This window comes from Peromyscus maniculatus, chromosome 21 (genome assembly GCF_049852395.1).
Source record: "Peromyscus maniculatus bairdii isolate BWxNUB_F1_BW_parent chromosome 21, HU_Pman_BW_mat_3.1, whole genome shotgun sequence".
Lineage (NCBI taxonomy): Eukaryota > Metazoa > Chordata > Mammalia > Rodentia > Cricetidae > Peromyscus > Peromyscus maniculatus.
The window spans coordinates 42,218,811-42,246,765 of NC_134872.1; the positions used below are offsets into that span (position 1 = coordinate 42,218,811).

General features: G+C 40.7%; 1 protein-coding gene across 1 annotated transcript in view; it reads right to left on the reverse strand.

Moving 5' to 3' along the window:
- The window catches only part of Kcnh8 (potassium voltage-gated channel subfamily H member 8), a 373,224-nt gene extending 354,524 nt beyond the window's left edge, over positions 1-18,700 (reverse strand). Inside the window, exon 1 of the mRNA XM_076557538.1 lies at positions 18,481-18,700. Coding sequence (XP_076413653.1) covers positions 18,481-18,556 — 76 coding nt within the window. The 5' untranslated portion in view covers positions 18,557-18,700. The remainder of the gene's footprint in view (positions 1-18,480) is intronic.
- Between the last annotated feature and the right edge of the window lie 9,255 nt (positions 18,701-27,955).

Genomic DNA, 27,955 nt, shown 5'->3' on the forward strand with positions numbered 1-27,955 from the left:
AAAACATTAAACATACAGAACAAAAAAAAATATTAAAAGCTGAAAGGGAAAAAGGCCAATTAACATATGAAGTCAGACCTATTAGAATTACACTTGGCTTCTCAAAGGAGACTCTAAAAGCCAAAAGGGTCTGGACAGATGTCTTGCAGACTCTTGAGAGACCACGGATGCCAGCTCAGACTAGTATACCCAGTAAAACTTTCAATCACCAAAGATAGAGAAAATAAGACATTCCATGACAAAGCCAAATTTAACACATATCTATCCACAAATCCAGCCTTACAGAAGGTACTAGAAGGAAAACTTCAACCCACGGAAGTAAAATACACCCATGAACACAGAGGAAATAAATAATCTCATACCAGCAAAACCCTAAGAAGAAAAATTCACACACACACACACACACACACACACACACACACACACACACACACACACACACAACTAACAACAACAACAAAATAACAAGAATCAACAATCATTGGTCATTGATATCTCTCAATTGATATCTCTCATATAAATGGACTCAATTATCCAAGAAGAAACAGGCTAACAATGGATTTGAAAACAGGACCCATCCTTCTGCTGCATACAAAGAAAACACCTCAACATCAAAGATAGCCATTACCTCAGAGTAAAGAGTTAGAAAGAGAATTCCCAAGCAAATGTACACAAGAAGAAAGTTCGCGTAGTCATTCTAGTATCTAATAAAATAGACATCCAACCAAAATTAATCAAAAGACATGGGGAGGGACACTTTATACTCACCAAAGGAAAAGTTCCACTGAGATGACGTCTCAATCCTAAACATCTATGCCACAACTGCAAGGCCACCCACATTTATAAGAGAAATATAAGTTTTGTGAGACTTCAATATCCCACTCTCACAATTGGACAGGTCATCCAGATGAAAGCTAAACAGAGAAATCATGGAAGTAACAGATGCTATGACTCAAGTGGATCTAGCAGATATCTATAGAATATTTCACCCAAACACAAAAGAATATACCTTCCTTCTCAGCTTCTCACAGAAATTTCTCCAAAACTGACAACATACTAGGTGACAAAGCAAGTCTGAACAGATACAAGAACACCCGTTGTATTATATCAGACCCACCACAGATTAAAGCTGGATTTCAACAATCGCAGAAACAGCAGAAAGCGTACAAATTCATGGAAACTGAACAACTATCTACTGAATGACTGTTAGGAAAAGGCAGAAATAAAGAAATAAATTAAAGACTTCCTAGAATTTAATGAAAACGAAGGCACAACATATCCAAACTTATGGGTATGAAAGTGGTTACGAAGAGGTAAGTTCACAGCACTAGGTACCTTCATAAAGAAATTGCAGAGATCTCATACCAGCAGGTTAACAGCATGCCTAAAATCTCTAGGACAAAAAGAAGCAAACACACCCAAGGAGAGTAGACAACAGGAAATAATCAAACTCAGGGCTGAAATCAATACAATAGAAACAAAGAGAACAATACAAAGAATCAGTAAAACAAAGAGTTGGTTCTTTAAGAAAATCAACAAGATAGGTAAACCCTTATCCAAACTAACTAAAAGGAAGAGAGAGAATATCCAAATTAACAAAATCAGAAACAAAAAGACATAACAACAGACACCAAGGAAGTCCAAATAACCATTAGGTCATACTTCGATTGTTTGTTTTTGCTTTTTTGGGGGGTCGATCACCTACCTCCCAAATAAATACACACAGGGAGACTTATTCTTTCTTATGAATGCCCAGCCTTATCTTGGTTTGTTTTTGCCAATTTTTCTTAACTTTAAGTTATTCCATCTACCTTTTGCCTCTGGGCTTTTTCCTTTTCTTACTTCTGTGTATCTCACTTTCACTCTTACTCCATGGCTGGCTGTGTGGCTGTGTGGCTGACCCCTAGAATCCTCTTTTCCTTGTTCTCTTGCTCTTTCTTCTTTTTCTCCCAGATCTCTCCTTCTATATATTCTCTCTGCCAGCCCCGCCTATCCTTTATCCAGCCCTGCTATTGGCCATTTAGCTCTTTATTAGACCATCAGGTATTTTAGACAGGCAAAGTAACACAGCCTCACAGAGTTAAACAAATACAACATAAAAGAATGTAATACATCTTTGCATCATCAAACAAATATTCCACAGCATAAACAAATGTAACACTTCTTAAAATATTATTCTACAACATTCTTCAAAAACATGTACTCCACAAAATTGGAAAACCTAAAAGAAATGGACAATTTTCTTAATAGATACCAAGTTAAACCAAGATCACATAAGCAATTTAAATGGACCTATAACCCCTAAGGAAATAGAAGTAGTCATTAAAAGTCTTCCAACCAAAAAAAGGCCAGGGCCATACTGTTTTAGCACAGAATTTTACCAGACTTTCAAAGAAGAGATAATACCAATACTTCTCAATTTATTCTACAAAGCAGAAACAGAAGGAACATTGCTAAGTTCCTTTTATGAGGCTTCAGTTACCCTGATACCCAAATCACACAAAGATTCAAGAAAGAAAGAGAATTACAGACTAATTTCCCTCATTAACACTCATGCAAAAATACTCAATAAAATACTTGCAATTATATCCAAGAACACATCAAAAATTCCATCCACCATGATTAAACAGGTTTCATCCCAGAGATTCAGGGATGGCTCAACATACAAAAATCTGTCAGTGTAATCAACCATATAAACAAACTGAAAGAAAAAAAAATATATGATGATTTCATTTGATGCTGATAAAGCCTTTGACAAAATCTACCATCCCTTTATGATAAGCCTTGGAGAGATCAGAAATACAGGGAACATACCTAAACATAATAAAGGCAATTTATAGCAAGCCAATAGCCAACATCAAATTAAATGAAGAGAAACTCAAAGCAACTCCACTAAAATCAGGAACAAGACAAGGCTGTCCATTCTGACCATATCTATTCAATATAGTACTTGAAGTTCTAGCTAGAGCAATAGGAGCACTAAAGGAGATCAAGAGGATCCAAATCCAAAAGGAAGAAATTAAGGTATCATTATTTGCAGATGATATGATAGTATACATAAGCAACCCCGAAATTGTACCAGGAAATGCCTACAGCAGATAAACATCTTCAGTGAAGTGGCTGATTAACTCAAAAAGAGAATAATCAATAGCCCTCCTATATGCAAACAACAAATGTACTGAGACAATAACCAGGGATACAATACCCTACACAATAGCTGCAAATATAAAATATTAACCCTAATAAAGCAAGTGAAAGGCCTCTATGATAAAAAAAAAACTGCAAGGCTTTGAAGTTTGAAATTGAAAACTATAACAAAAGATGGAAAGGATTTCCTATGCTCATTGATAGGTAGTTTAAACATAGGGAAAATGACCATCTTACCAAAAGCAATCTACAAATTCAATAAAATCCCCATCAAAATTCCAACAAAATTCTTTACAGGCTTCTAAAGAACAATATTCAACTTCATATGAAAAAAAACAAAAACCCCAGGATAGCTAAAACAATCCTGTATAATAAAAGAACTTCTGAAGGTTTTAACCATCCCTGATTTCAAGTGGTACCACAGAGCTGTAGTAATAAAACTCACATTCACACATCTATGAACACTTAAATTTTTACAAAGAAGCCAGAATTATAAAATGAAAAAAAAAAAGAAAGAAAGAAAGGATCTTCAACAAATGTTGCTCGACTAACTGGATGTCGGCATGTACAAGAATGGAAATAGGTCCATATCTATTGCTCTGCACAAAACTCAAGTCCAAGTGGATCAAAGACCTCAGCATAAATCCAGATATACTGAACCTGTTAGAAGAGAAAATGAGAACTAGCCTTGAATGCATTGGCTCAGGGTACAACTTTCTGAACAGAACACCAACAGCACAGGCACCAAGATCAACAATTAATAAATAAGACCCCATGAAACTAAAAAGCTTCTGAAAGGCAAAGGGCACCATCAACAGTACAAAACAGCAGCCTACAGAGTGGGAAAAGATTTTCACTAATTCCATGTCTGACATAGGGCTAATTTCCAAAATACATAAAGAACTCAAGAAACTAGACACCAACAAACCAAATAATCCAATTTTTTTTTAAAAGATGGGTATAGTTCTAAACAGAGAATTCTTAACAGAGAAATCTCAAATGATTAAGACATCCTTAGCCATCAGGGAAATGCAAATTAAAATTACACTGAGATTCCATCTTATACCTGTCAGAATGGCTAATAACCATAACACAAGCAACAACTCAAACTGTCAAGGATGTGGAGTAAGGGTAACACTCTTCCATTGCTGATGGGAATGCCTGTTTGTACAGAAACTATGGAAATCAATATGGTGGTTTCTCCGAAAAATTGGAATAAATCTACCTCAAGCTCCAGCTATACCACTTCTGGGCATATACCCAAGGGACACTCCATTCTCCCACAAGAACAGTTGCTCAGCTATGTTCACAGCAGCTTTATTTGTAATATTCAGAAAACAGAAACAACTTAGATGTCCCTCAACAAAAGAATGGATAAAGAAAATGTGGTACATTTACACAATAGAGTACTATTCAGCTATTAAAAAATAACCATGAAATTTGCAAGCAAATGGATAGAACTAGAAAAAATCATCCTGAGTGAGTGAGATAATCCAGCCCCAGAAAGAAAAACATGGTATGTACTCCCTTATAATTGAGCATTAGCTGTAAAGGATAATTGTGCTACAGTCCACAGACCCAGAGAACCTAAGAAACAAGGAGGGCTCAGTCTTTCTGGGCAGGGGAAATAGAACAGTTATTGCGGGAGGACTGTGGTGTGGGGGGTTGTGGATAGGAACAGGAGGGAGCAAGGGCGCAGATGGAGTGAAAATGGAGGGAGAGAGTACTGGGAGAGACAAATGAAATTGATGGGAATCTCAGGTGCAATGGAAACTCCCAGGAATCTACAAGGGACTACCTAAGATTCCTAGTAAGGGAGAATATGGGGCCTGCACCAGCCATCTCCTGTAACCAGGCAAGACTTCCAGTGGAGAAATTTGGACACCAACCCAGCTACAAACCCTTCGACCTACAATTTGTCCTGTCTACAAGATATGCTGTGAGGTAAAGGTGGGCCAGAAATTGGGGGAGTGACCAACCAATGACTAGTCCAGCTTGAGACACATGCCTCAAGAGGGAGTCCACTCCTGACATTGTCTGGAGTGCCAAGAACCAGAGGCTGGACAACCCACAGACCAAGAATAGAAGAAAACCAGATAAAAAACAAAAACAAACAAAAATACCACAGGTCTAGCAAGGAGGACAAGTTACCTCAATTCTTCCTGACACTCATCTGCTCAGTAAATGTAAGCCAATTAATTCTGGATCTTCATCTGTAGAATGGGGATAAATACAAGAATATACAATAGACCAGTGGATCTCAACCTGTGGGTTGTGACCCCAATGGAGGTTGTGTATCAGATATTCTGCAGATATTGACATTATGATTCACAACAGTAGCAAAGTTACAGTTATGAAGTAACAACAAAAGTAATTTTATGGCTGCAGGTCACAACATGAGGAAGTGTATTAAAGGGTCTCAGTATTAGGAAGATTGAGAACAACTGCAATAGCGTGAAACAACCATGCCCAGCTCATGTTGCTGTGGGGAACAAATGAAACAGATACACACAGCAGAGAACATTCATGATTATTATACATGTGAATTACAACATCTGAAAGATGTGGAAGTCAGATACACCCTCTGGCCACTTGCCGCTGGCTCCATGGCTGGTGTGCCTTCAGCAGAGACTCAAGCTTAGAGGACTAGGTCTTGTGGTGAGTGGGCTTGCTACCCTGTGCCAACAGCTCACCCTGATGACTTTGAAGGTATCATTCTGCAACTCAGGCTGGCATGGAACCTTATGATAATGAAATGAACAAATGTGGATGGAAATACCAAGTAGAGCACTGGATTCAAATTTCAATTCTTTTTTTAAGATTTATTTTTATTTATTTATTTATTTTTTTTTTTTTTTTTGTGTGTGTGTGTGTGTGTGTGTGTGTGTGTGTGTGTGTGTGTGTGTGTGTGTACAGTGCCTGTAGAGGCCAGAAGAGGGAGTCAGGTCCCCTGGAGTTGGACTTACATGTGGTGGTTCTGAGCCACCTGAAGTGGGTACTGGCAATTGAACTCCCGTCTTGTAGCTGAAGTTTTCTCCAGTCCTGCCCAGCCCCACAGACCCTGCAGCCACTTAGAAGATAATCATACAGAAGCTTATATTAATTGAAACTGTTCGGCCATTAGCTCAGGCCTACCACTGACTAGCTCTTACATTTAAACTCAGCCCATTTCTGTTAATCTATATGTCACCACATGTTCCATGGCTTTACCTGTGTGCCATAACATGGTGCTCTCTGGACAGCGGACTGGTGTGTCCTGACTCAGCCTTCCTCTTCCCAGAATTCTCCTTGTTCGTTTACTCCACCTATACTTCTTGCCTGGCTACTGGAAATCAGCTTTTTATTTATCAACCAATCAGCGCAACACATTCACAGCATTGTCTTCTCAAAAATCGGCAAGCACTGTTAGCCACTGAGCTACCTCTTCAGTATCCAAATAAAAATTTATTGAAAGTAAAAGCAGAGAAGTAAGAGCATGAGTTTTGCCATTTAAAAACACAACCTCAGGCCTAGGACAGACTAATGACCTGAATTCAGTCCCTGAAACCCGCTTAATAATATGAGAGAAATGACTCCCACAAATTGTCCTATTACCTACACATGTACAGACATGTGCATACGCACACACACAAATAAATGTAACTAGTAAAAAATGACACTTCCTCTCTAGGATCATTGGCTTCTTGTCTCCCAAGTGAGAAAAATAAAATAGGCCAACTCATTCCATGAACAGAAATAAAGAGGTATCAGAATTATATATGTGTTGAATATTCATCTTAATATTTTATTAACAACTAAAAGTATAGAATAACTTTCCCTTGCCTATCAATGTCCCTTGAAAATAATTTTAAAAAATATTATTTTAGAAGTTTAATTTTGAGCTTGGCCAAAAGTCAAGTTTAGTCCAAATGACTGAGAAAATATCTTTATGAAGTAAAATACAATGACCAGAGAATGGCTTGAGAATGAAAGTAGGAACTAAGTAGTAAAATAATACAATACTATATTATAAATAAAATGAATTTTATTTATATTATTATAAAATAATATTATAAATAAAATGAAAACTAATATTTTTATTTTGGGCAATTGTATTGATGAATTCTTAGAATTATTTTTCTACAGCCATTTTGAAGCTTGAAATTATTCAAATTAAGGGAGGATAATACAGAGAGAAAAGAAAGGAGGATATTTGAAAAAACCATTGGGAGGTATTATTTTATGTTTACTTAAATATATAAATATATCATGTAACAAATATATAATATATAGTTTAAATGGAGTTATGCCACATGGGGTGAAAATGTGCCCCTCAAGATCCTTACACTATCTAACAAAACCTCAGAGCCAGGCATAGGAAATCTCTCCTAGAGTTATTGGTTGGGAGAATCCAAGAGAGCCACAAAACTATATTAGTTGCTTCCCAGCGCTCGAAGGTAAGACTATTATTGAAGACACCACAAAATTTGGACCCAGGACTTGGAGGAATTAGACAGGAGCTAACCCAAACGCTTCCTCCCTGAGGACTAGCTCCCACAGTAGCTGATGGTATGATGCAAACTGCCAAGGGAGAAAAGAAATCAATAGATCCACTCAACTGTAAAGCTCATGAAGCACAACAGCGACCATCATGGCAAAGGTGTATCCTAGGGAGTGATAGTGGCACTTTTGTCTTGAGAGAAACCAAAAGAATTGCTCTGATAGATAATCAGAAGACAATTAATGAAAAGACTTGGCAAAATATGAAAATAGGGCAAAGTGTCTTAAATATCAATATAAAATAAAAAATTTTAAAGTAGGAAAACATGTATTTTTAAAAAGTAAAATAGCTTTAATTAAATTTAGGAACAAGAAAATTTTCCTTTATGGGCACTATGTTTCAACATGTGTCTTAAAACAGTTGTTTAGGCAATAGGAAAAATTAGGGGAAAGGAGAAGAGTTATGACACAGAAAATATAAACTCAATATCATATTACTTGAGTTTGTATTGTTTTTTAACTTAGAAACCCCAAGGAAGAAACTACAAAATTATAACTCTCCCAATAATTTACAACATCATTAATCTGTCTGGTTAAGATAAAAATAAAAGTATAGAAATCAATAACCTTCTAGAAATAAACATGATTAATTTGAAGACAACAATGCAAGAAAAGATTCTGCTCAAGAAGCAATTACAAAAAAAAACTTTCTCTGTGTGTGTGTGTGTGTGTGTGTATGTGTGTGTGTGTGTGTGTGTGCACGAAGACAGAGGTCAGCTTAGCGCATCATTCAGGGGTCATTCACATGGTTTTGAGGCAGGGTTTCTCACTGGGATCAGGAACTTGCCAATTGGACTAGACTGGCTGACTAGCCTGCACCAGGGACTGTCTGTTTCCACCCCTACCACCACACCCCATCCCCACAAAAGTGCTGGGATTACACGTGTGTCACCAGGCCCAATTTTTTATGTAGATTCTGGGGATACAATTCAAGTCTTCAGACTCACACAGAAAGTACTTCCCTGACTGAGCCATTGCTCAGCCCCAAAGATCAAATTTCCAGGAATAAAATCAGCAGGAAATTTGTAAGAATTTTATTGAAACTCTCCAAAAACAATAGAAATACTCAGAAAGGTCTTGGCTAGGATTTTCAGCACTGTAAACACTTACTTGGCTTTCACATCTTGATGACAGTCCATCATCTAAGGAAGTACAGGCAAGAAATCCAGCAGGAGTAGAGGAGGAAACCACAGAGGAAAACTGCTTACTGCTTCATGGCTTCCTTGGGGCCTGCTTTCTTAACCCTCCCAGGACCATCTGCTCAGGGATGGCACCATCTATAGTAGCCTGGGCTCTTGAATACCAATCATTAATTAAGAAAATGTCCCACAAACTTGCCTAGAGGCCAGTCTTGTCGAGGTGATTCTTCAATTGAGGTTTCCCTCTACACAGGTGACTCTACTTTGTGTCAAGTTGAAGAAAAACTAACCAGCACATAACATATGAGAAAAAGTTGGTAAACTTTAACAGAAGTTTAAAAAACACAGAGGAACACAAAATGTGATGAGCCTGACATCCGATGAATTGTTGTGGAAATTGGATAGGAATTTGTTAAGAACATACTTTAATCCTTAACCTCAAACTGAGCAAATGAGATTGCAGAGCTTACTAACAGAGGATAAGAGTCAAATATGCCAAGTTTGATTCATAAAATAATACTTAAGGTGATTTCAGAGTGAGAAAGGACAGAGCGTGACACAGAAATCTACAAAGCTTAACAGAAAACCTGATTAATCCATCCATATAACAGTCAAACTATCAATTAACATGGGAGGGATGCGAAATCCATGGTACCAAGAAAGTGTTTGGTATTTTATAGCGTAAAGAATCCAATTACAGCCAGGCAGTGGTGTTGCAGAGCTTTACTCCCAGCACTCAGGAGGCAGAGGCAGATAGATCTCTGTGAGTTCAAGACCAGCATGATCTATAAAGTGAGTTCTGGGACAGCCACATCTACACAGAGAAAACCTGCAAAACAAACAAAAAAAAGTAAGAAAGAAAGAAAGGTAGAGAGAATAAGGGAAGGAGAGAGAGAGAGAGAGAGAGAGAGAGAGAGAGAGAGAGAGAGAGAGAGAGAGAGAGAGAGATCTAGTAACATAAAAAAGCAATATTTAAGACAAATTCTATGGAAGTGCTAGACACTTATTATCTTCAAATAAGCCACCTTATATGGAAGAAGACAGCTTCTTGATGGTAATGTGAGCACTGTACATGTAGACAAGAGCACTGGCTGCTTATCTAATCAGTTCCCTAAAATTGAGAAGCATGGGCTTGTCAAGACCAGTTATAGGATCATTATTTTCAGATGATGGAGCTGTAATTCAACCCAAGGCAGTCTAAGTTATACCATGGGATTTCTGTCTTATAGACCGTAACTCCCTTCTGCCAGTCACAAATTCACAGCAGAAATATTTACCTGTGTGTTCAAGTTAAAAGTATAACCAAGTTTATCTTCTATGTTATTCTTTCCACGGAAGAAATATCCCTAGTTACAAATTGGAGGGCAGTCCACTTATCAACCTGGATCCTCAAAACTTTGACAACAGCTGAACTCTTACATAGATCCATCCCTCTAGAAAATCAAATAAAACAGCAAGAATGATACATGCTCTGGTCTCCAGTTTCTTTAGTTCAATAACTGAAACAGGAAGCTCATTTGGATGACAAGTACAGTCAAGATGTCTGTGCAGAAGACCTAATAGAACAAAGGAAACTCTGGATTACATTTGAGAGCGAGAGAACCAAGCATGCTCATTTCGTCCTGTAAAGTCACTGAGGAGAAAAGTGAAAGGATTTCTGCTAAGAGATGTCAATAGTGCTGGACACAGGACAGTATAGTTTCTTTTCATAAAAGGAAACTGAAAATAGGTAGAAATTTTTCCTTTATAAGACTCATACAAGGTATAAATACAAATGATGTCACTATAAAGTTATAAGACTCAAAATACCTTCAGAAGGAGATTAGCTTCACAATAAAAAAAATCACAAGGATACACTAAAGTCAACACATCAGCAAATTCTAAGCATCAAATCTCAAAGAAAGTGGATTTCTTTTTCATGGACAGTAGATTTTATTTGATGAGTAAAGCTGCTTTGCACAGTGAATACAATTTTACGTCCAAATGTGAGTCTTAAATACCAATTTAAAAGACTTTTTCAGTGACAAGTACTTAAATCATAACCCAGTAGAAGGAAGGGAAACAGCATAAGCTGAAAAATGGCTACAATTAAAGGATCAATCTTTTTTGGAAAGGGAAGAAACTAGAAATGATATCATGCAGCCCCCAGTGTTTACATTGTTTCCAGATGCTGCACACACATACAGTGGTAGTGTGACACTGCAAACAGGTCACAGGCTCATGAGATGTGGTAGAAGTCTAAGCTTGCATTTTGTCAACTTTAACTAAAAAAGGAGATGCCTTCTAGGCTTTGGGTTGTAGCCAGAATAGACAGATGGGAACCTGCTTAGCATCCATGTAGATATAACAATAAATATGTTTATTCTGGATCTATCCTACAGGATCATTTCATAACTAATGTAATCATAGAATCCTAGGTAAAAGAATACTAGTTAACTATTGATGACAAATGTTAAGTATCTAAAATCTGACTCTTGCCTTCAAGGAACTTCAAATTCTTTTACTGTTTAGGTAAGTATAGAGCAAAGGCTCTGTTGTAAGTTCAAGAATGGGAAGAGTCAGGGCTTCCCAGAGTTCATAGGTGGATACTGAACAATGAAAGCCTAGAAGAGCAGATTAGAGAGATGAGCAGGTCATTTTTAAGCAGAGGAAGACCCCTGGTACTCTGGGAACCTCTCAGAGAAACTTTTAGGGTAGGTCTCGGTGTTCACAGGAAATCTTTTGTTTCAAGTCATCAAGGTCTGAATGAGCAGATGAATTGTGCTGCAGCATCATCTTCAACTCTGGTTAATACTGAGATCTTTGGGTGTCATCCAAGAGGTAATAGTAAGCCAATGGACAGACATAAGCAAGTCATGTGACTCCTCATAGAAGTCACTCTGAGTATAAGGGAACTGACAGGACAGGAATGGGAGAAGAAACCACTGGCCTTGGAGTCTAGTTAGAGTGAGTTCATGACCATAAAGATGAGAAAGGGAGGACTCAAATTAACACAGGACAGGACATGAGGGGTCAAATTGTGATATTCCTGTAGCAAAAATATAAAAGAACTATAAACCAACTACAAATGTGGGCAGTAAAGGCTAACTTAATTTTCTAAACTGGAGTCATTCAGGTGGACAGTATTGCTAAGAATAGGGCCCGAAAACAAAACAAGACAAATATGCTTGATGAGCTAGAAAAGATTATTAGTCTGTCTGGGGACAAGTGACTTTGAAGGGCTTAAGGGAGACAGATAGCTGCATTAACAGAAGCAGAAGAATGCAAGATCTGTCTTCCACAGAATTTACAAGCTAGGAAATACATCTGAGTGAGATGACTGAGAAAACTCCTCAGTTGTTCCAGTTGTTAAATTTGAATGATGCCATAGGCAAAACTGTGGTCTTATCTGTTTTGTTTCTAGGCTCCAATAAACCAAAATGGATTAAAAACTTAAGAGTGTGAATGTTGCTGGCAAATGCACACTGGGAGAAGCGTACTGTGTGTGGCCGTCATGATTCTGTGCCTTTCAGCTGTAGACGTCATCCAGCAGGCATCCAGGGACTGAATGCTAGCACACCTGCCATCAGGGTCACCAAGACTGAATTTCAGCAAACGTGCAATCTCTTTTCTTCATCCCAGGAGAACTCTACAGTAGAATGCAGGTGTCAACTACCCTGGAGAAGAGTAGTCAAGGCTGCAACCAGAAATCAACACTTTCTTCTTCTAGCTATAAGTTAACTCCCTTGGGTGGGTGTGGAAGAAAATGGGCATTTCTTTCAGAAAATGACCACATCAGTCTATGAGGCCCATAACCAAACAAAGAAGTATAATTAGGTTCTGACAGAGTAATCTGGATTTAAAGACATTCTATAATTGGTCTACCTGGTTTCTATCATCCACCAACCTCTATCTTGCCCCTTCTTATTCTTGGTGGTATGTTTTTTTCCCTGAAAAATCCATCTAAATGTCAGTGGCAAGTGTTTCAGAAATTGGCACAATCAATGGAATGGGTTTGGATGTTATGATCTATAAACTTTCCTATTCAGGTGTTAGTTATTGTATAAAGACTTCTCAGCATAACTAATACTCTTAGCCCTTTCTGACCTAAATTATAACAGTTTGTGTCTATGCCATTTTGCACCCTTTGAGAAAAAGACAAGCTTGATTTATCCCAATGCTTTGTATATAAATAATGTCAGGTAAGCATTATTAGAAAGGTAAGACAACGGATGAGGTACTCCTTTCTTCATGCAGAATATGTCTTCTCAGAAGTATGTCAAATCTAGGACATCTCAGGAACAGGTAACCTAGGACCATCCACACACTCACACACAGGCCTTTGTTCTCAGCTAAACTCAGTGACAAGATGCCTCTGTCTGTGACTGTTGGCTTGAAGGTAAAGCCAAATTCAAAGCCTAAAGGAAGTGTGGGCATAATGCTACTTTTAACCTATTATATGCAATTTTTGTGTTGTTATAATGTTGTCAAAATAAAATTATCTGATATCATTCTTTAAAGACTATACAACTTTTTAATTATTTGAATATATTATCAAAAGAAATGCATTTCTGGTAAAGACATAAGTCTATTTCTTGTAATCCAAATGTTCTGTACATTGTAGAAAATGTATGGGACTGTCTAAAACCTTTTAAAGGCAAAGAACCCAAGAGAGTGAATGCATAGTCTCTTCCCCTTCCTCTCTCCTTCTGCCCCACCCTCTTCTTTCCCCTTTTCTTCCTCTGACTCTCTGATAAAGTGAAACAAAGCTTAAATTTAAAAACATAATTCAGTTTAATACAACCACCCTCAAAGCAAGAGTGCACCCTGCAGAGTTTCTTGAATATGAAACAGAGAGGTAGGAGGAAGGGAGAAAAGCACCTTCCACCGAGTTCATACAGAAACTAGCTTAGTTAGAATCTTCATTACCATGGTAAAAAAACAGTCAAGTCACCTTAAACTGTGCAGACTGGCCTTGGGTGCTGCTCCTTACAGATGCCTTATTCTTGCTTCTACATCCCGCGGAGGCTCAAGTACAGGTACCTCCAGCTCTCAAGGGGGTTCAGGGCATCCTCCCTATACCCAGGAGACTTGAGACTCATTTTCAGAACATTTCCCCATCTCCCACATTGCATCTACATGAGAGGAGAAGGAAGACAGCTTATACCAGCATGTCCTAGGCTGCTTCATACACACACCATAGTCAGAGTGAGAGCAAACTTTCCCATAAGTTAGACCTTATGTTCCTAAAGGTTTCAGATGTAAAATCAGCATGGCATCCTACGTACTGAATTAGCAGAATGTGCTCAAAAACCTGCTTTGTGAACTAGCAGGTGTGAGGCTCAGTAGGCTAGTACAATGGTGAAGAGACACCAGCTGTGGCAGGAGGAATTCCCACATGGATCCTAAGAGTCTGACTTATACATACATACCCCATGGAATCTCTTCCCTGGAATATCAGCAAACACATGAATATGCAGATGAGGCACAGGTTAAGGATATAATTAAGATGAGCACTGAGCTGGTCTTGCGTTCATCGGAAAGGAGATTATCTTGAATGGTCCAGACTTAGAGGAACTTCTTCTAGAGACTCTCTTGCTGATCTTAAAGAAGTAACTGTTCTCTTATGAGACCATGCATTGGAGAGGCTGTGGGGAAGTAATGCAGGGCAGGCTCTACCTGTTAAGAGGAGTGCCTGGCTGACAGATGGCAAGAAAAACAGGACCTCATTTATAAAGTTACAAGTCTGCCAACCACTGTTTTAGGCTGAAAGGGGACTTCAGGCCTCAGATGAGACCACAGGTCCAGCTGACAACTTGTTTATGTCTTTGTGGGCCTCCCAGAAGAGGACTCAGCTGATCCACGCTTAGACAGACACCACAACTACAAAGGGGAGGTGATAAACTTCTATGTTGTGATGATTATTACACAGAAATAGAACACTAACATAGGACACTTGGTTCCTAAGCAGAGATACCAGAAATACAAGAGTCTATATTAAGAACAGGTTAAAAAAAAAAAAAAAGCAAAACCAAAGAGCACAAATCTTTGTGAACTTCAGGAAGCAGAGTGCCAGGCTGTTTCCCTCACACAAACTTTACCAACAGGCTCACACATAATAAAGTGCACTACTTTTTATTGGCCTCCAAGTGACATTCTCCAAAGCAGCAAGGCTTCAGAGGAGCTATGCTGGCTTCTGTCCTACCTTACTGTGCCCTTGCCCAGCATTAGGTGCACTGTGTTTCTTCCTGCACTTCCAACATGAAAAAAATAAAATAATAATAACAACAATAAAACCCACATTGAAAACTGCCTCCACAAAGAAAGCATTTCAACATTAATAAATTTCTTTAGATCTTTTGATCAGGCTTTATAAGACTACATAAATATATACAAATATTAATGAGTTTCACCTTTGTTTTGAAGATGTTAGGCACCACCTCATTGATGGGGTACATCAGGTTACAATTTGTCTTAGTAACCACAAAGAGAAAGAAGCATTCTGTCCAACTTTAGATAAGGCTGGAAAATATAGGCTAATGCACCATAAATGCTTGAAATGGACATGTCTTTATATCTTCCAAAAAAGAAAAATAACCTTTCATCAAATGGTACTTAGTGACAAATATTCATACTTAAAATACTAGGGATTTTTTCTAAATATGTCCTTAAGTGTTTTGTTGTTATATTTTCTCTTTAACATTTTGATAATATTAACATACTTAAAGCCAATATTGATTCAGAAAAGTTATAATGTACTAAACACAATTAATAAAAGTAGCTATGTAAGCATGAGCTATATATTAGGTATGATGACAGTTATATGTGCCTGTGTGATTTAAGTTAGAAGTGTTAGTCCATGTAATGAATCAAATAATTTATTATAATTTTTTCCTCCATAAATGGAGCATATGGATCCAACAACTGAAGGATTCTTGGTTTCTCTGTCTCATTATACTCTAGTTAAACAAACTAGATGTTTCAACATGTATACTTTAGTTATAATTTTATATAAGCAATATTTATTTTCCAGTAATGTTTATAAATTACATACTTGAAAATGAAAGGAAAGAAAATTTGATTGTCAAATCAGCAGAACATCATTGAGTAACACAACTAATTTCTTTTCTGTTGCCCTGTCATACTATAAATTGTAGGACTATGCTGTAGATTTCTGGATGGGAATAATTTTTTTCCGCTGGAGAGACTTGTAGATGATGCCCTGAGTTCTTATAACATTTTAAATTCAATAGTAAATCAGGAAGGGTAATAAAAATCTGTGCATTCTTTAGGTTAGAAGGGGAAATTTTGCCAGGATGTTTTTTCTCTTTATTTTTATTAAAATAAGACTACTAAAACATACATGAGAATAGCTATAAAACATACTCCAGAAATGAAGTAGAAATGAACAGTCAACTCAGTATACACAGAATAAAGTAGCAATATGAATAATTCAGCAGTTTTTAATTGCAAAGGTGACACTTTTGATGCTTTAAAACTTGCATATAGCCTTGTCTTTCAAAAAATGACTTTAACGCATGGATCAAGAGAAAGGAGAATGTTCACAGGAAAAAGTTTCAAGGCTAGCACTATTTAATAAAATTGTGTCAACAAGAAAACATGTCATAATAAGATAAACTAACCCTTTAGCTGGAAAAGTGATAGTCTCACAATTCTAAATTTAGTAAATTCTGTGACTGAGAATTTACTTAAATTTCAGATTATTCAAGTGATCCTGCAATAAAAAAAAAGATTAAGTGAAAAAATAACAATCTTTTTTGTAATGGAGTTTCTTGAGAGAAAAGGTATCCATTAAATTCTGTAAACAAAATCTTTCCACTGCCAATCTTCATGTTTCTCACTAGTTGGCAATACTGTGATTTCATGCAGACTGGATCTCTCCAAGAATCCTCAAGATTCTGGGAGCACAGAGCAGGCATGGTCACCAAATAGTTTTAGATAATTTTTTTTAATTGTGCTAAATGTTGACATATGATGAGCTTCTCAAATAAGGATTTAAATTTTTCTACACACACACACACACACACACACACACACACACACACACACACACACATCTATCTCTCCACATGTGCACTCCTGCTCATCATGAGAGTCAGAAAGAGGCCACATCCTCACACTATGGCCTTTTTGATTAGCAAATGAAATCCAAATGTGTCTCTGCAGTGGTTCCCAGGATTCTGCTGGGATGATTTAGTATGCACCACACTCTATTCAACCTTCAAAACATGCATGCAGGACCCATGTTTAGAGCACCTTGGTTTGGAATATTCAACTTTAAGAACTGCCATCTGCTCAGAACTGCTCTTCAGGGATCCTGGTTAGAGCAGCTAGAGACAATAGTGCCGATTTTTGCTGGTGGTGGCATTGGCCAAGGACTTGAACTTGACCTCAAATAATTTCTCTTATTGTCACCTAATAAAACACAAATCTCTAGTAGCAGTATCTGATTCATACAAACTTCCTAACACCAAGTAATATGAAAAGGGAAAAAGTGGGTAACTCTAAAGGTTATTTTAAAAGAACAGCTGCAAAAAAAAAAAAAAAAAAAAAAAAAAAAAAAAAGAGCAAAGAGTCACATTAGCCTTGATTAGGTTGGATTTCAAAAATAAAAGCCAAACAAATTTTAAAAAGTATTTCACCCTTCTGTCATACAAAACTTGCTCAAGTCTTCCAAAAGGTTGAAATCTTGTGTCCCACCCTAGAAGGGTTCGAGAATCCAGAGTGCCCATGTGGAAGTGGAAGTAAATGTTAAATTCCATACAGGCTTCAGGAGATGAGTCTTGTATAACAGACGGGAAAGGGGACAAGAGCTCACAGAAGCTGCCTACAATGAGGACATGGATATTCTGGTGGACCCTACTGACAGCATTTGTTAGGGACAGAGCTAAAAACCAACTGCAAGATCCCCAGGCTCCAGCAGAAGGAGCCTAAAGGAGCGAGGATCTGACCGTGGTCCTGAAAGATCACAGGCTATTTCCAGAAAGACACAAAACACCATATTTGCATGAACATTTTTTCCAGTCCAACCAAAGAAGTCAGATATTCAATACTATTTATCTTCACAAAACTCTGAAACTTCCCCTGTGGTGGAGTCAGTCTTCACAACGCCCAAGTCCTCCTTCCTCAATAGTCTTTCCTCGAGTGTCGTGTTAATTTCAGCGTTAAGAGGCGAGATTCTGACAAACTCCCAGTAATCAGAAAGTCTCCGGACAGCTCACACCTAACCAGGCTGATTACTCAGGATTTCTTAAACTCGAATGGGAAGTCAGAGGAGTCTGGAAAGCCTCCAAACTCTAACCCGGGCAGCCTCGGAACTCCAGAAAAAAATAAAGTGCACAGCATCCCCCCCTGCGCCAAGCTCCTCAAGGCACCACACAGTACAGGTCCCACCGCGAACCCCTTGTCCATCATTCTTTAGATTTGTGTTCCAAACCTAGGCAATCAAGGGAATCATCTATAAGAATACCAAATGCTTTTATGATTTTTTTTTTTGGGGGGGGGTCTTGTTTTATTTTGTTTCCTTTCCTCCCCTGGCTACTCTGGCAAGAAAAGAAGGCAAAGAATTGTGCGCATGAAATCAGAGAAGCCGGAGCAAAACTCCAAGAGAAAAACCATCCTAGGGAAATTGGCAACTCGGGCAAGCCCTACTTACGTGTTCCGTCGAAACGGGTGGCGATGGTGTCCAGGAAGGTGTTCTGAGGAGCCAGTAATCCTTTCATAACCGGCATTTTTCCAGCTCGGTGTGAAATTCCCCATCAAAGTTTGTCCAGAAGGATGGCTCTGCAGGAAAGTACCAAGCTGGGAGAAGCCACCGGGAGCGTGATGACGGCAGGGGCGGGGGGCCAGGCGTGCAGAGGATGGGGCCAGGCAAGGAAGTGGGGTGGATGGCAACAGAAGGAGGTACTCCCCGGCCGCTGAGCCGTGGCCAGAGAAGCCCGGGATCAGCACTCTGAACCCGCCTCCTTCCAGGCTCCGTCCCTTCCTCCTTCTTCAGCGACACCCCCAGACACCCCTAGGGTCTCTCAGTAGACCCTGCGAAAGCCCACGGTGGCCCTGGGCGCCGCGCCCTGACCTGAGTTCTAGGGTCTCGGAGGACGGCGCCCTACCTGGGAAAACCGTGGCGCTAAGCCTCGAGTACCCCAGGGACGCTGAGAAAAGGAAAAACGCTAGCCAGCCCAACTCCCGCCCCCCTGGAGCCGGGAACAAAGACCCCTTTGTTCCCGCTCGGTCCCTCTCCCTGGAGACCAGAGTCCCGTGGGTGTGGTGTCCTGGAGGGGAGGAGATAGGTCACCGCAGGTAACCCGCCTCCGCCTAGAACTTGGGAGGGGGAGGCCCCCATGGTGGTGTCCTAGGTAGCAAAGACAGCCTGAGGCTTTGGAGGGATGTGTCCCCCTTCCGGTACACCTGCCATCCCCAGGTCCAAGTCAGCTGGCTGCCTACCACCACCACCCCTCGATCACCAGGGTCTCCCTAGCACTGGAAAACCGACCCAAGCTTGAGGTTTTGCGACCTCTCCTTCCTCAGCTCTAAAAGAGAATTCAGGTACCCTCCCTTGGCCAAATTCTCCGTGCTCTCCCCAACCCACACAAACTAAAAGGAGAAAAAAAAAATATCCGCTTAAATCCGCAATAGTTTTCCACTCTTCTGTGAAATATGCTTAGAGTGGTTCTCGAAAAGTTTGCTGTTTTTATTGATTTACAAAATACATGGAAGTAACAGAGTTGAGTTTTCAGTGTAAAAGCAGCTTCAATACGACCCCCCCCCCCCACGCGCACCCCCAGCGTATCGGCTCTAAGCTCCACCTCCACCCAACCCCCCGCCACTGGCCTAGTGCCAGGAACTGCAGGTGTCTCAGAAAACTAAAGCGGTCTCTGCCGCTTTCCCCCGGCTCACGAGGGGACTCCCTCTTTTCCTACATTATGCTAAGGAAAGCCACCCAAATCTGGGGTGCATCCCTGTGAGAGGGCAAAGACACATGCGAGCCCAGGCTCCACTGAAACCCTGACAAAGAGGAAAGGGAAAGTTACGAGCCCAGGAGATAAGAACAAACAGAAGCCCAGGTGCTACTGCACCCGGAAAGGAAGGAGGGAAACGCGAACAGGTGTCTGAGGCACTGCAGGGACCTCTGGGTCCCCGCCTCCAGGATTCATTCGGGCGTGGCAGCAGGTGTAAGCGGCCCCCAAACATCTGGCAAGGGCTCTTTGCTAGAATCCCCGGGGATTCTGGGGGTGATGAAGGACTCTAGGGGTTTCCTCGCTGTGGTCCTGGGTTCCGTGAGGGCGGGGTGAAGAGAGAAAGGAGGCGGCTCCTTGTTCCCGCCCCTAGTTCTGTTCTTCGTGATGCATTTCCTGCCACCGAGGATTCCCTTTGTGTTGAGATTCCAGATCCGCCCGCCACACGCGGGGGTGGGCGGGCCCGGGATTCCCGGTGGGTGGCCACCTCGTGAGGCTCTGGCTGCGTGTCCTTTTTCCTGCGGGTTACCGCTGCTGGCCAGCGGTGCACCCTCACTCTCCCTACCCCCTCCACCCTAGCAAATGCTTCTGTCAGGAGCTCGTTGTTCCTTGTAGGGAAACCCCCTACGTGCCCCCCCCCCCCACACACACACACACACGCACGCGCACAGCTGAGCTCCGCTGGCTCCCTCTTGGGCGTAGCCAGGAGAGAGAGATGGGGGAGTCCCTGCTTCTGCTTCAGTGGTGCCTGGCGCCCAAGAAAACCCGGGCTGCCTCTGCCCGTGGGAAGTGGCTTGACGCTCAGCATGAAAAAAAAACCCAAAAACTCTTTGATCTGGCCTCACTTGCTAGAAAAGAAGCCATACAGCAGCTTAATAATGGAAACCCAAAAGGCAGTTTAGATTCCTTGGCAAAAGAAGTCAACCATGTACCGTTTAATATTTTAATCTTTTCTCCAATGCTCAGAACAAGTCAAGGCTAGTGCTAGGCACAACATCCTTGTCCTAAATTCACCTTGGATCTCCGTCCCCCCGACCCCACCCCTAACCCCACAAAGCCTCTTCTTTCGTTTTTTCTGACTGGATGTCTTTCATAAGAAGATATCATTCATTACTTTGGTCTTGAGTTCCAGGATCTCTAAGCTCTGCTCAAAGACGCATTGCTATTCCTAAGTGGTTGTAGCACCAGAGACCAAAGTACACTATTAGAGCATGACCACCTTGGGAGTTGAAGCGCTCTGAACCCTCTTAACTGTATTTTGTCATCTTCAAATCCAAAACAGAAATGCATTCTGAGAGGCAGGTGTTTTCTTTGTCACCTGTCCTAAACCTCATCTTTTCCTTAAAGGAAAATTTCCCACTGATGGACTAAAAGAACACCAACTCATTTTATTGCAAATCCTTCTCCACAATGGAGAAGGATCTCTGTGGCCTAAACAATGCAATAGCATAACCCTATAACACAACCTAAAGCCCTTTTGGAGAGGCCATATTTATAAAGGGATCATATTTTGGACTCTACAATGTAAGACAAGGCACAAAATCCCTATAGCGTTAGATATGTTAAACTGGAAGGCTCTAGGTAAAACTGACACAGGTAAAGCTCACTGATTGACTTGCAGAACAGTACCACAGAATGTCGCCGAATTCAAACACAAATCATATTTGCAGTATCTTGCAAGCTGAGCTTTGACCACCAAGATGCCTGCAGAGATACAGCTTTTGTTATTCATTATCAAGACTCTGTAGGCTTCTTCTCAATGACACAGCTGTGTGGGTCCTTTCACTGGTTCACTGAGGTAGACTTGAGTAAAATGGTTTCTTTGGTCTGTTGTATGTCTCCCCAAGAAAAGTCATACAGTACTCCCTTTTCAATGATATTTCATCTGGGGGCCCTAGCCCGTGTGATGATGTAAGGTGATATTTTATTTGTACTGAAATGTGATTTTATTTGTATGTTAATAAATAAAGTTGCCTGGGAGTCAGAGCTAATAGCAAGCCATAGCAGAAGCTGGGCAATGGTGACACACACCTTTAATCCAGATCACATGACAGACAGATCTCTGTGTTTTCAAGGATACAGCCAGCATGCAGACACATGCCATTAATCTCAGTACCAACCATAGAAGACCTGGAGGTCTGTACAGACAGGCAGTGACGAGGAGGTCATGTGGTTGGGTTTACAACCAATGAGAAGGCAGAACAGAAAGTCAATAAAAAGACAGATACACGGGAAGTAGGTCTCTTTCTGAGGGGAAGGACGATAGCTGCAGCAAAGGGTAAGAAAGGGTTTTAGTCTCAGCTCTTAGCTACTGCTCTGACCTTTTGGGCTTTTAACTCTGCATTTGGCTCTGTGTTTCTTATTTAATAAGACAGTTCATCTACAACAATGCCATTGACATTTGTGGGGGCAGGCATCCCTTCTCCGTTAATGTTCTGGTAATACCCTCAGAGGCAAGCCAAATCCAGCCAAGTTGAAAATAAAGATTGACCTCCACATATTCCTAATACAAAGTTATTCAAATACAGTAAATATTACTGACTCTTGTGTTGAGTGGCTGTCCACTTTAAAAAAGTGAATTTGGAGTCAATCAGCTTATAATTTCCAATGGCTTATTTCAAAAAGTTATAAACAATAATTGACTTGCATAAAGGTGCATGACACGGACAGTGAATAACTCTCTTACCGAATTCAAATTCTGAAAAATGTATAGTAACTATGTGTCATTCTATATTGAAAATAAATTTTAGGCCACTCATGCGCAACAAGAAAGAGAGTTAAAGATCCACTACAGATGTCTAACATGGTCACAGAAAATCCTTGGGTTTTAGGTCACTGTCCAAGACATGACTTCCATCACTTGGCAGCCAGTTCCTAAAAGCCACATTTGTACTCATCTGAGCATTTCAAAGGAAAAATGAGGAGGCACTTACCGCCTATGATCCACTATTGCATCCTGCTTTGTACTTCTTGCATAGTCAGGGTGGTAGGATTATGTTGCAATAGTAAATAAAGACCCATTCAAACTTAATCAAATAACTAGTACAATCCGGTGTCCAGGGTACCCTCATTACACATGCTTCAACAGAAGCCTCCATTGCTGTCATTAAACAGAAAAACTGTCTGCTCTTCTGATTCTTCCAAGCAATTACATGTGTCACTTATTTCAAGGGCTTATTGATGAAGACCCCTGAAGGACAGAGAGAGGGAGAAGGCGAGAAAGGGAAGAGGGGATAAATAAGCATGTACTTGGGTCGCAGCCAACCTCATCTGTTTGAAAACAACCATAGTACCACTGTGATAGTTAATTTTGTTAGTCTACTTAGTTAGCTTAAGAAATGCCACTAGTGAGTCATGGATGTGTGTGTGTGTGTGTGTGTGTGTGTGTGTGTGTGTGTGTGTGTGTGTATTAGTGCAGTTCTAGATTAACCAAGTGTGGAGAAACTCATCCTGAATGTGAATGTCACCATCTTGATGGGCTGGGGTCTAGGACTGAACAAAAGTGGAAAAAGGAGCAAGCTGCCTGAACAACAACATTAACCAGAACAACCACCTACTCATAATTCTGTGATGTCAGTGAGTTAACTGTGAAAGCAAACATAGTAGTCACTAAATTGCTATAAGGACTGAATAAATGTAGAAGACTATTACTTTGCTTTGTTTGTACATCTTAAGAAGCTAGCTAATGAATCTGAGGTGATTGTTGGGTAGTGGGTTGTTGAATGTACAGGAACTTATCCAATAACATCCTTGATTCTTGAACAATTTTCATAAGGGTTCAGTCACAGGATCAAGTCACATTCTATGCCTTACTCCTATTCCACAATGCTGAGCCTACTTAAGGAGTTAAAGTCATTAAGCCCCATCACTTATGCATTAAGTCTCATCATAATGGCCTTGTGAAGCTATCCTGTCATAAGAAGCTCAATAGTATGCCCCCTGTACCTCTTCAGTTTTTAACCCTCTACTCTGGTCTCTCATATAGAAGTTGGAGCCATGGGAAGGGTTTGTGTGTAGTAAGAGGGGAATATAATTGGAGTATGATACTAATTAAGTATGAAAATATCATAATGAAATCCCTTAATTGGATCCTGACTTATAAAGCCAATTTAAAAAAGGTGTAATTTTAAAATGTCTAGAAACCCGCACTCATGGGAATTCTATGGTAATTAACCTTAATTTCCTAATCTCTCAGAGTTTATAATTCTACCCATCCTGTCCAGTCCTTGTAGCTTCCCCATCCTATTTTTTTTTCTTTTTATCCCATAAAAGATTTGTTCCCGATACAGATTAATGGCTCTGTTTCTGTATTAGTGCATGCCTGTAATCCCAGCACATGGGAGGCTGAGGCAGGAGGGTCATAAATTGAAGCCCAGGCTAAGTTATAGAGTAAAACCTTGTATACAGCAAGTATCACAGAGCCAGCCACACTTTCATGAGTTGCTTTCAGAATCTATCCCAATTTCCTTGCCCTTGTATCCTACAGCTTCACTCCTCATTTTTGCTGGTTCTTTCCTTCAAACTAATAACACCCCACACTCATGATCATGAGGAATCCCTTTCCTTGATTGGTGCAAACTTTCATCCTTTCTTCACATGAAAATTTCCTCAAAAGAGAGACTGTAAATCTTATAGTCTTTAATTACTGCCTTTTCCATATTAGACATGTATGATCTGTTTTTTCAACCACCCTATCAAGACGTGTCCTTTTAAATCAGTAATAACTTAATTTTCTTTTTTTAAAAAAAGATCTACCTATTTATTATGTATACAGTGTTCTGCCTGCATGCCATAAGAGGGCACCAGATCTCACCACAGATGGTTGTGAGCCACCGATGTGCTTGCTGGGAAGTGAACTCGGGACCTCTGGAAGATCAAACAGTGCTTTTAATTTCTAAGCCATCTCTCCACCCCATAACTTAATTTTATAAACAAATGAAGATATTTCAGTTCAAATATTTCTGAATTGTTTTGGTTGTGCTATCCTCAATACTGTCAGTTAATTGCTTCTTAATTTTTTTGGCTCCACAAATTTATAAGACATCAGACTTTCTGGTTTGGGACAGAAAAGCCTTTCCTGGCCACATTTTTTAATCCCCTTCCTTCAGGTACTATTCTCCTGTTCAGAGATGCTACAGACAGGGCTGCTGAATGCCCTGTCTCAGTTATTGTAAGTGTCTCCACCAGGAGTGCACTTTCTAGATTCCCATGCTTCCAGAATCCAGCTGTGGGTCTGCTGTCACTCTGCCTCTCATATCTGTCACCTTTGTTAGACCCCAAGAAGCCTTCCAGTCTGTATCTAAGATCTAAATATGTATCGAATCCTTGTTTTTGATTTGTCTATTTTTTGTTTTTTTTTTCCCCATCCTTATCTTTTGAAACAGGGTCTCATCCAGCTTAGGTTAGCCTTGAGCTTCTAATATAGCTAAGAAAGAGCTTGAACTTCTGATTCTTGTGTCCACCTTCGATGCTGGGATTGCAGGTGTGTGCCACTGCACCCAGCTGTACTTTTTCTTTGAGCTTCTGTTTCATTACTGAATTTTTTTTTTGGTTTTTTTATTATTATTATTATTATTATTATTTTACAACACCATTCAGTTCAACATAATAGCCACAGAATCCCCTGTTCTCCCCCTCTCGCCCACCCCTCCCCCCAGCCCACCCCCCATTCCCACCTCCTCCAGATCAAGGTCTCCCCCGAGGACCGGGGTTGACCTGGTAGACTCAGTCCAGGCAATCCTGGGACTTATGCAGGGACACTTGGCTCGGTCTGGGAGGGGGGAATGGACCTGCCTGGACTGAGTCATTACTGAATTTATTTGCAATATCCTCAAGTTTCTCCATCTGCTTACAACCCTGGTTCAAGGTTTCTCTACCACATCCTGAGGGACTCCATGGAATGTCTTCCAAGTGATTTGATGGCTCAGAGCCACTGCCCACTTGGATTCTGTAACTCCTCATGGTGCCTCTGGTTTCATCTATCTCCCACAGTTCATTTCTCACTGCCCCAAAATCTTATGCTCAGGGAACTTTCTAGAAAAGTCCCCCACATATGGCATTCTTCTGTGACTGTGTTTGATCAGAGTGACCTCATCTCCTGGTGCTTATTTTGCTCACTGGCCACCCCTCAGTTGTATAGCATCTGAGCTCTGCTCACCTGTGCACCTTTAAGCAAACAAAGTAATTATCTCAATTTACATTGTTTGTTCCCCAGTGTATTCCAGGCAGCTTACAGAGTCCTTAGCGCAATGAACAGGCAAAATTATTTTATGGAAAAAATAAATATTAGTTATCATAATTATTATCCCATCAACACCAACTTATTAATTTATTTTTATTCTATGTCTTTTATATCACATATCTTGATACCATTCATTTTCCTGTCCCTTCATTATCTACTCTCCACCCCTGCACACTCCCCAAATGAACAAAATTTAAGAGAGAAAAAGGAAAAGAAAAAAAAATAAAACGAAATGAGGGAAAAACTTAAAAATCTTTTTGTGGAAACTGCAGTGTGACACAGTGAGTCATGCTGTAAACCCTTTTGTCCGTATGTCTTTACTTGCAAGTGTTCATTGCAAAGAATCATTGGTCCGGTGTTGAGGCCTTTGGTTTCCAGTATACTATTGATGCTGGGCCCTCACTAGTGCTTCTCCTGGATATCCTGTTGCTGCCCTGTATTGTGGACATCCTGCAGCTTTGGGTCTTCAGGTCAAGTCCCTTCAAATGATCCAGCAGATTATAGATGGGGTGGATGATGGGGCAGGCCAAGTCATAACCTTGAGTCTGGGCCTGGGTAGCTATTGGGTTGGTCTGCCACATGTGAAATGGGGACTGCTCTCCCATGCTTACAGCTTTGGGGCTGGCTCACCCACACCTGCACAAACAGGATTGGCTCTATTGTGCTGCCCTGGCAAGGTTCAGGGCCTGCACTCCCAAATGTTGAATGTTGCAGCTGGTGGTGGTCAGGGATAGTTCTCCCACTCTTATGAATACAGGGTCAGCTCTCTCACCTGCCTCAGGCATTGGTGGGCAAGAGGGGGGCATCATTCCCCCACCTATACCACTCCAAGACTGGAGAAAAGCAGGGAGAGCTCTCCCGTGCTCACAATGTTGAGGCTGGCTCACCCACACCTCTTCTAATAGGGTTGGCTCTCTTGTGCTGCCTTGGTGAAGTGCAAGGTCTGCTCTCCCGAGTGTTGCAGGTTGTGGGAAGCAGGGTCAGCTCTCCCATCTGCCTTAGGCATTGATGGGTTGGCAGGGGAGGGGTGGCAGTGGGGAGCATCTCTCCCCTGCCCATGCTGCTATGTGGAGATGAGGGGTGAGGGCTAGGACTCACCTCATTCTCAGTATTGGCTCACCTGTGCTCTCATCAACAGGGTGATCTCTGCTGTGCTGCCCAGACAAAGTGCAGGGCTAGCTTTCCTGTGTGCTGCCACTGGTCAAGGGGTCAGCTTCCTCCATCTCAGCCAATTCCCTTCCTCTCTGTCTACGGGATCTGAATCTCTCTCTCTCTCTCTCTCTCTCTCTCTCTCTCTCTCTCTCTCTCTCTCTCTCTCTCTCTCCTTTAAATACTAATAGTTTTTACTATTAGTTGTAGTCAGAGTTCTCTTTTCTACCCCCCAGTTCCCAAATAATCGATATGGAGACTTAATATTAATTATAATTATTTGGCTGATAGCTCAGGCTTATTACTAACTCTTACAACCTAAATTAATCCATTTGTATTAATCTACATTCTGCCATGTGGCACTACCTCTTTTTCACCTTGCATATCCTATTTCCTTTCTGTGTCTGGCTAGTGACTACTTTAGTTCCATCCTTCTTCTTCCCAATGTCTTTAGTCTGGTTCTCCCCCTAACTTTATCCTGTCCAGCTATTGGCCTGTCAGTTTCTTTATTAAATCAATTGCAGTGACATATATTCACACAGTGTAAAAGATTAGTCCACAAATAGTGTCCACCTGGCTGGTGTTGTGAGGAACCAGGTAGGCCTGTGTTGTCTTCTTGAAGCCTGGAGTAGAGTGCCCAGGCCTGTGTGTAGACCCCTTGTCCTACTCACGTCACCCTGGTGCTGGGCTGGGCCATGCTTTCTCATCAGAAAGAGATCATTATAGTGCCTATGGCACTGGGCAGGCTCCTGGTGGGTGCCTTTGGCTGCACAGCGAGGGGTTGG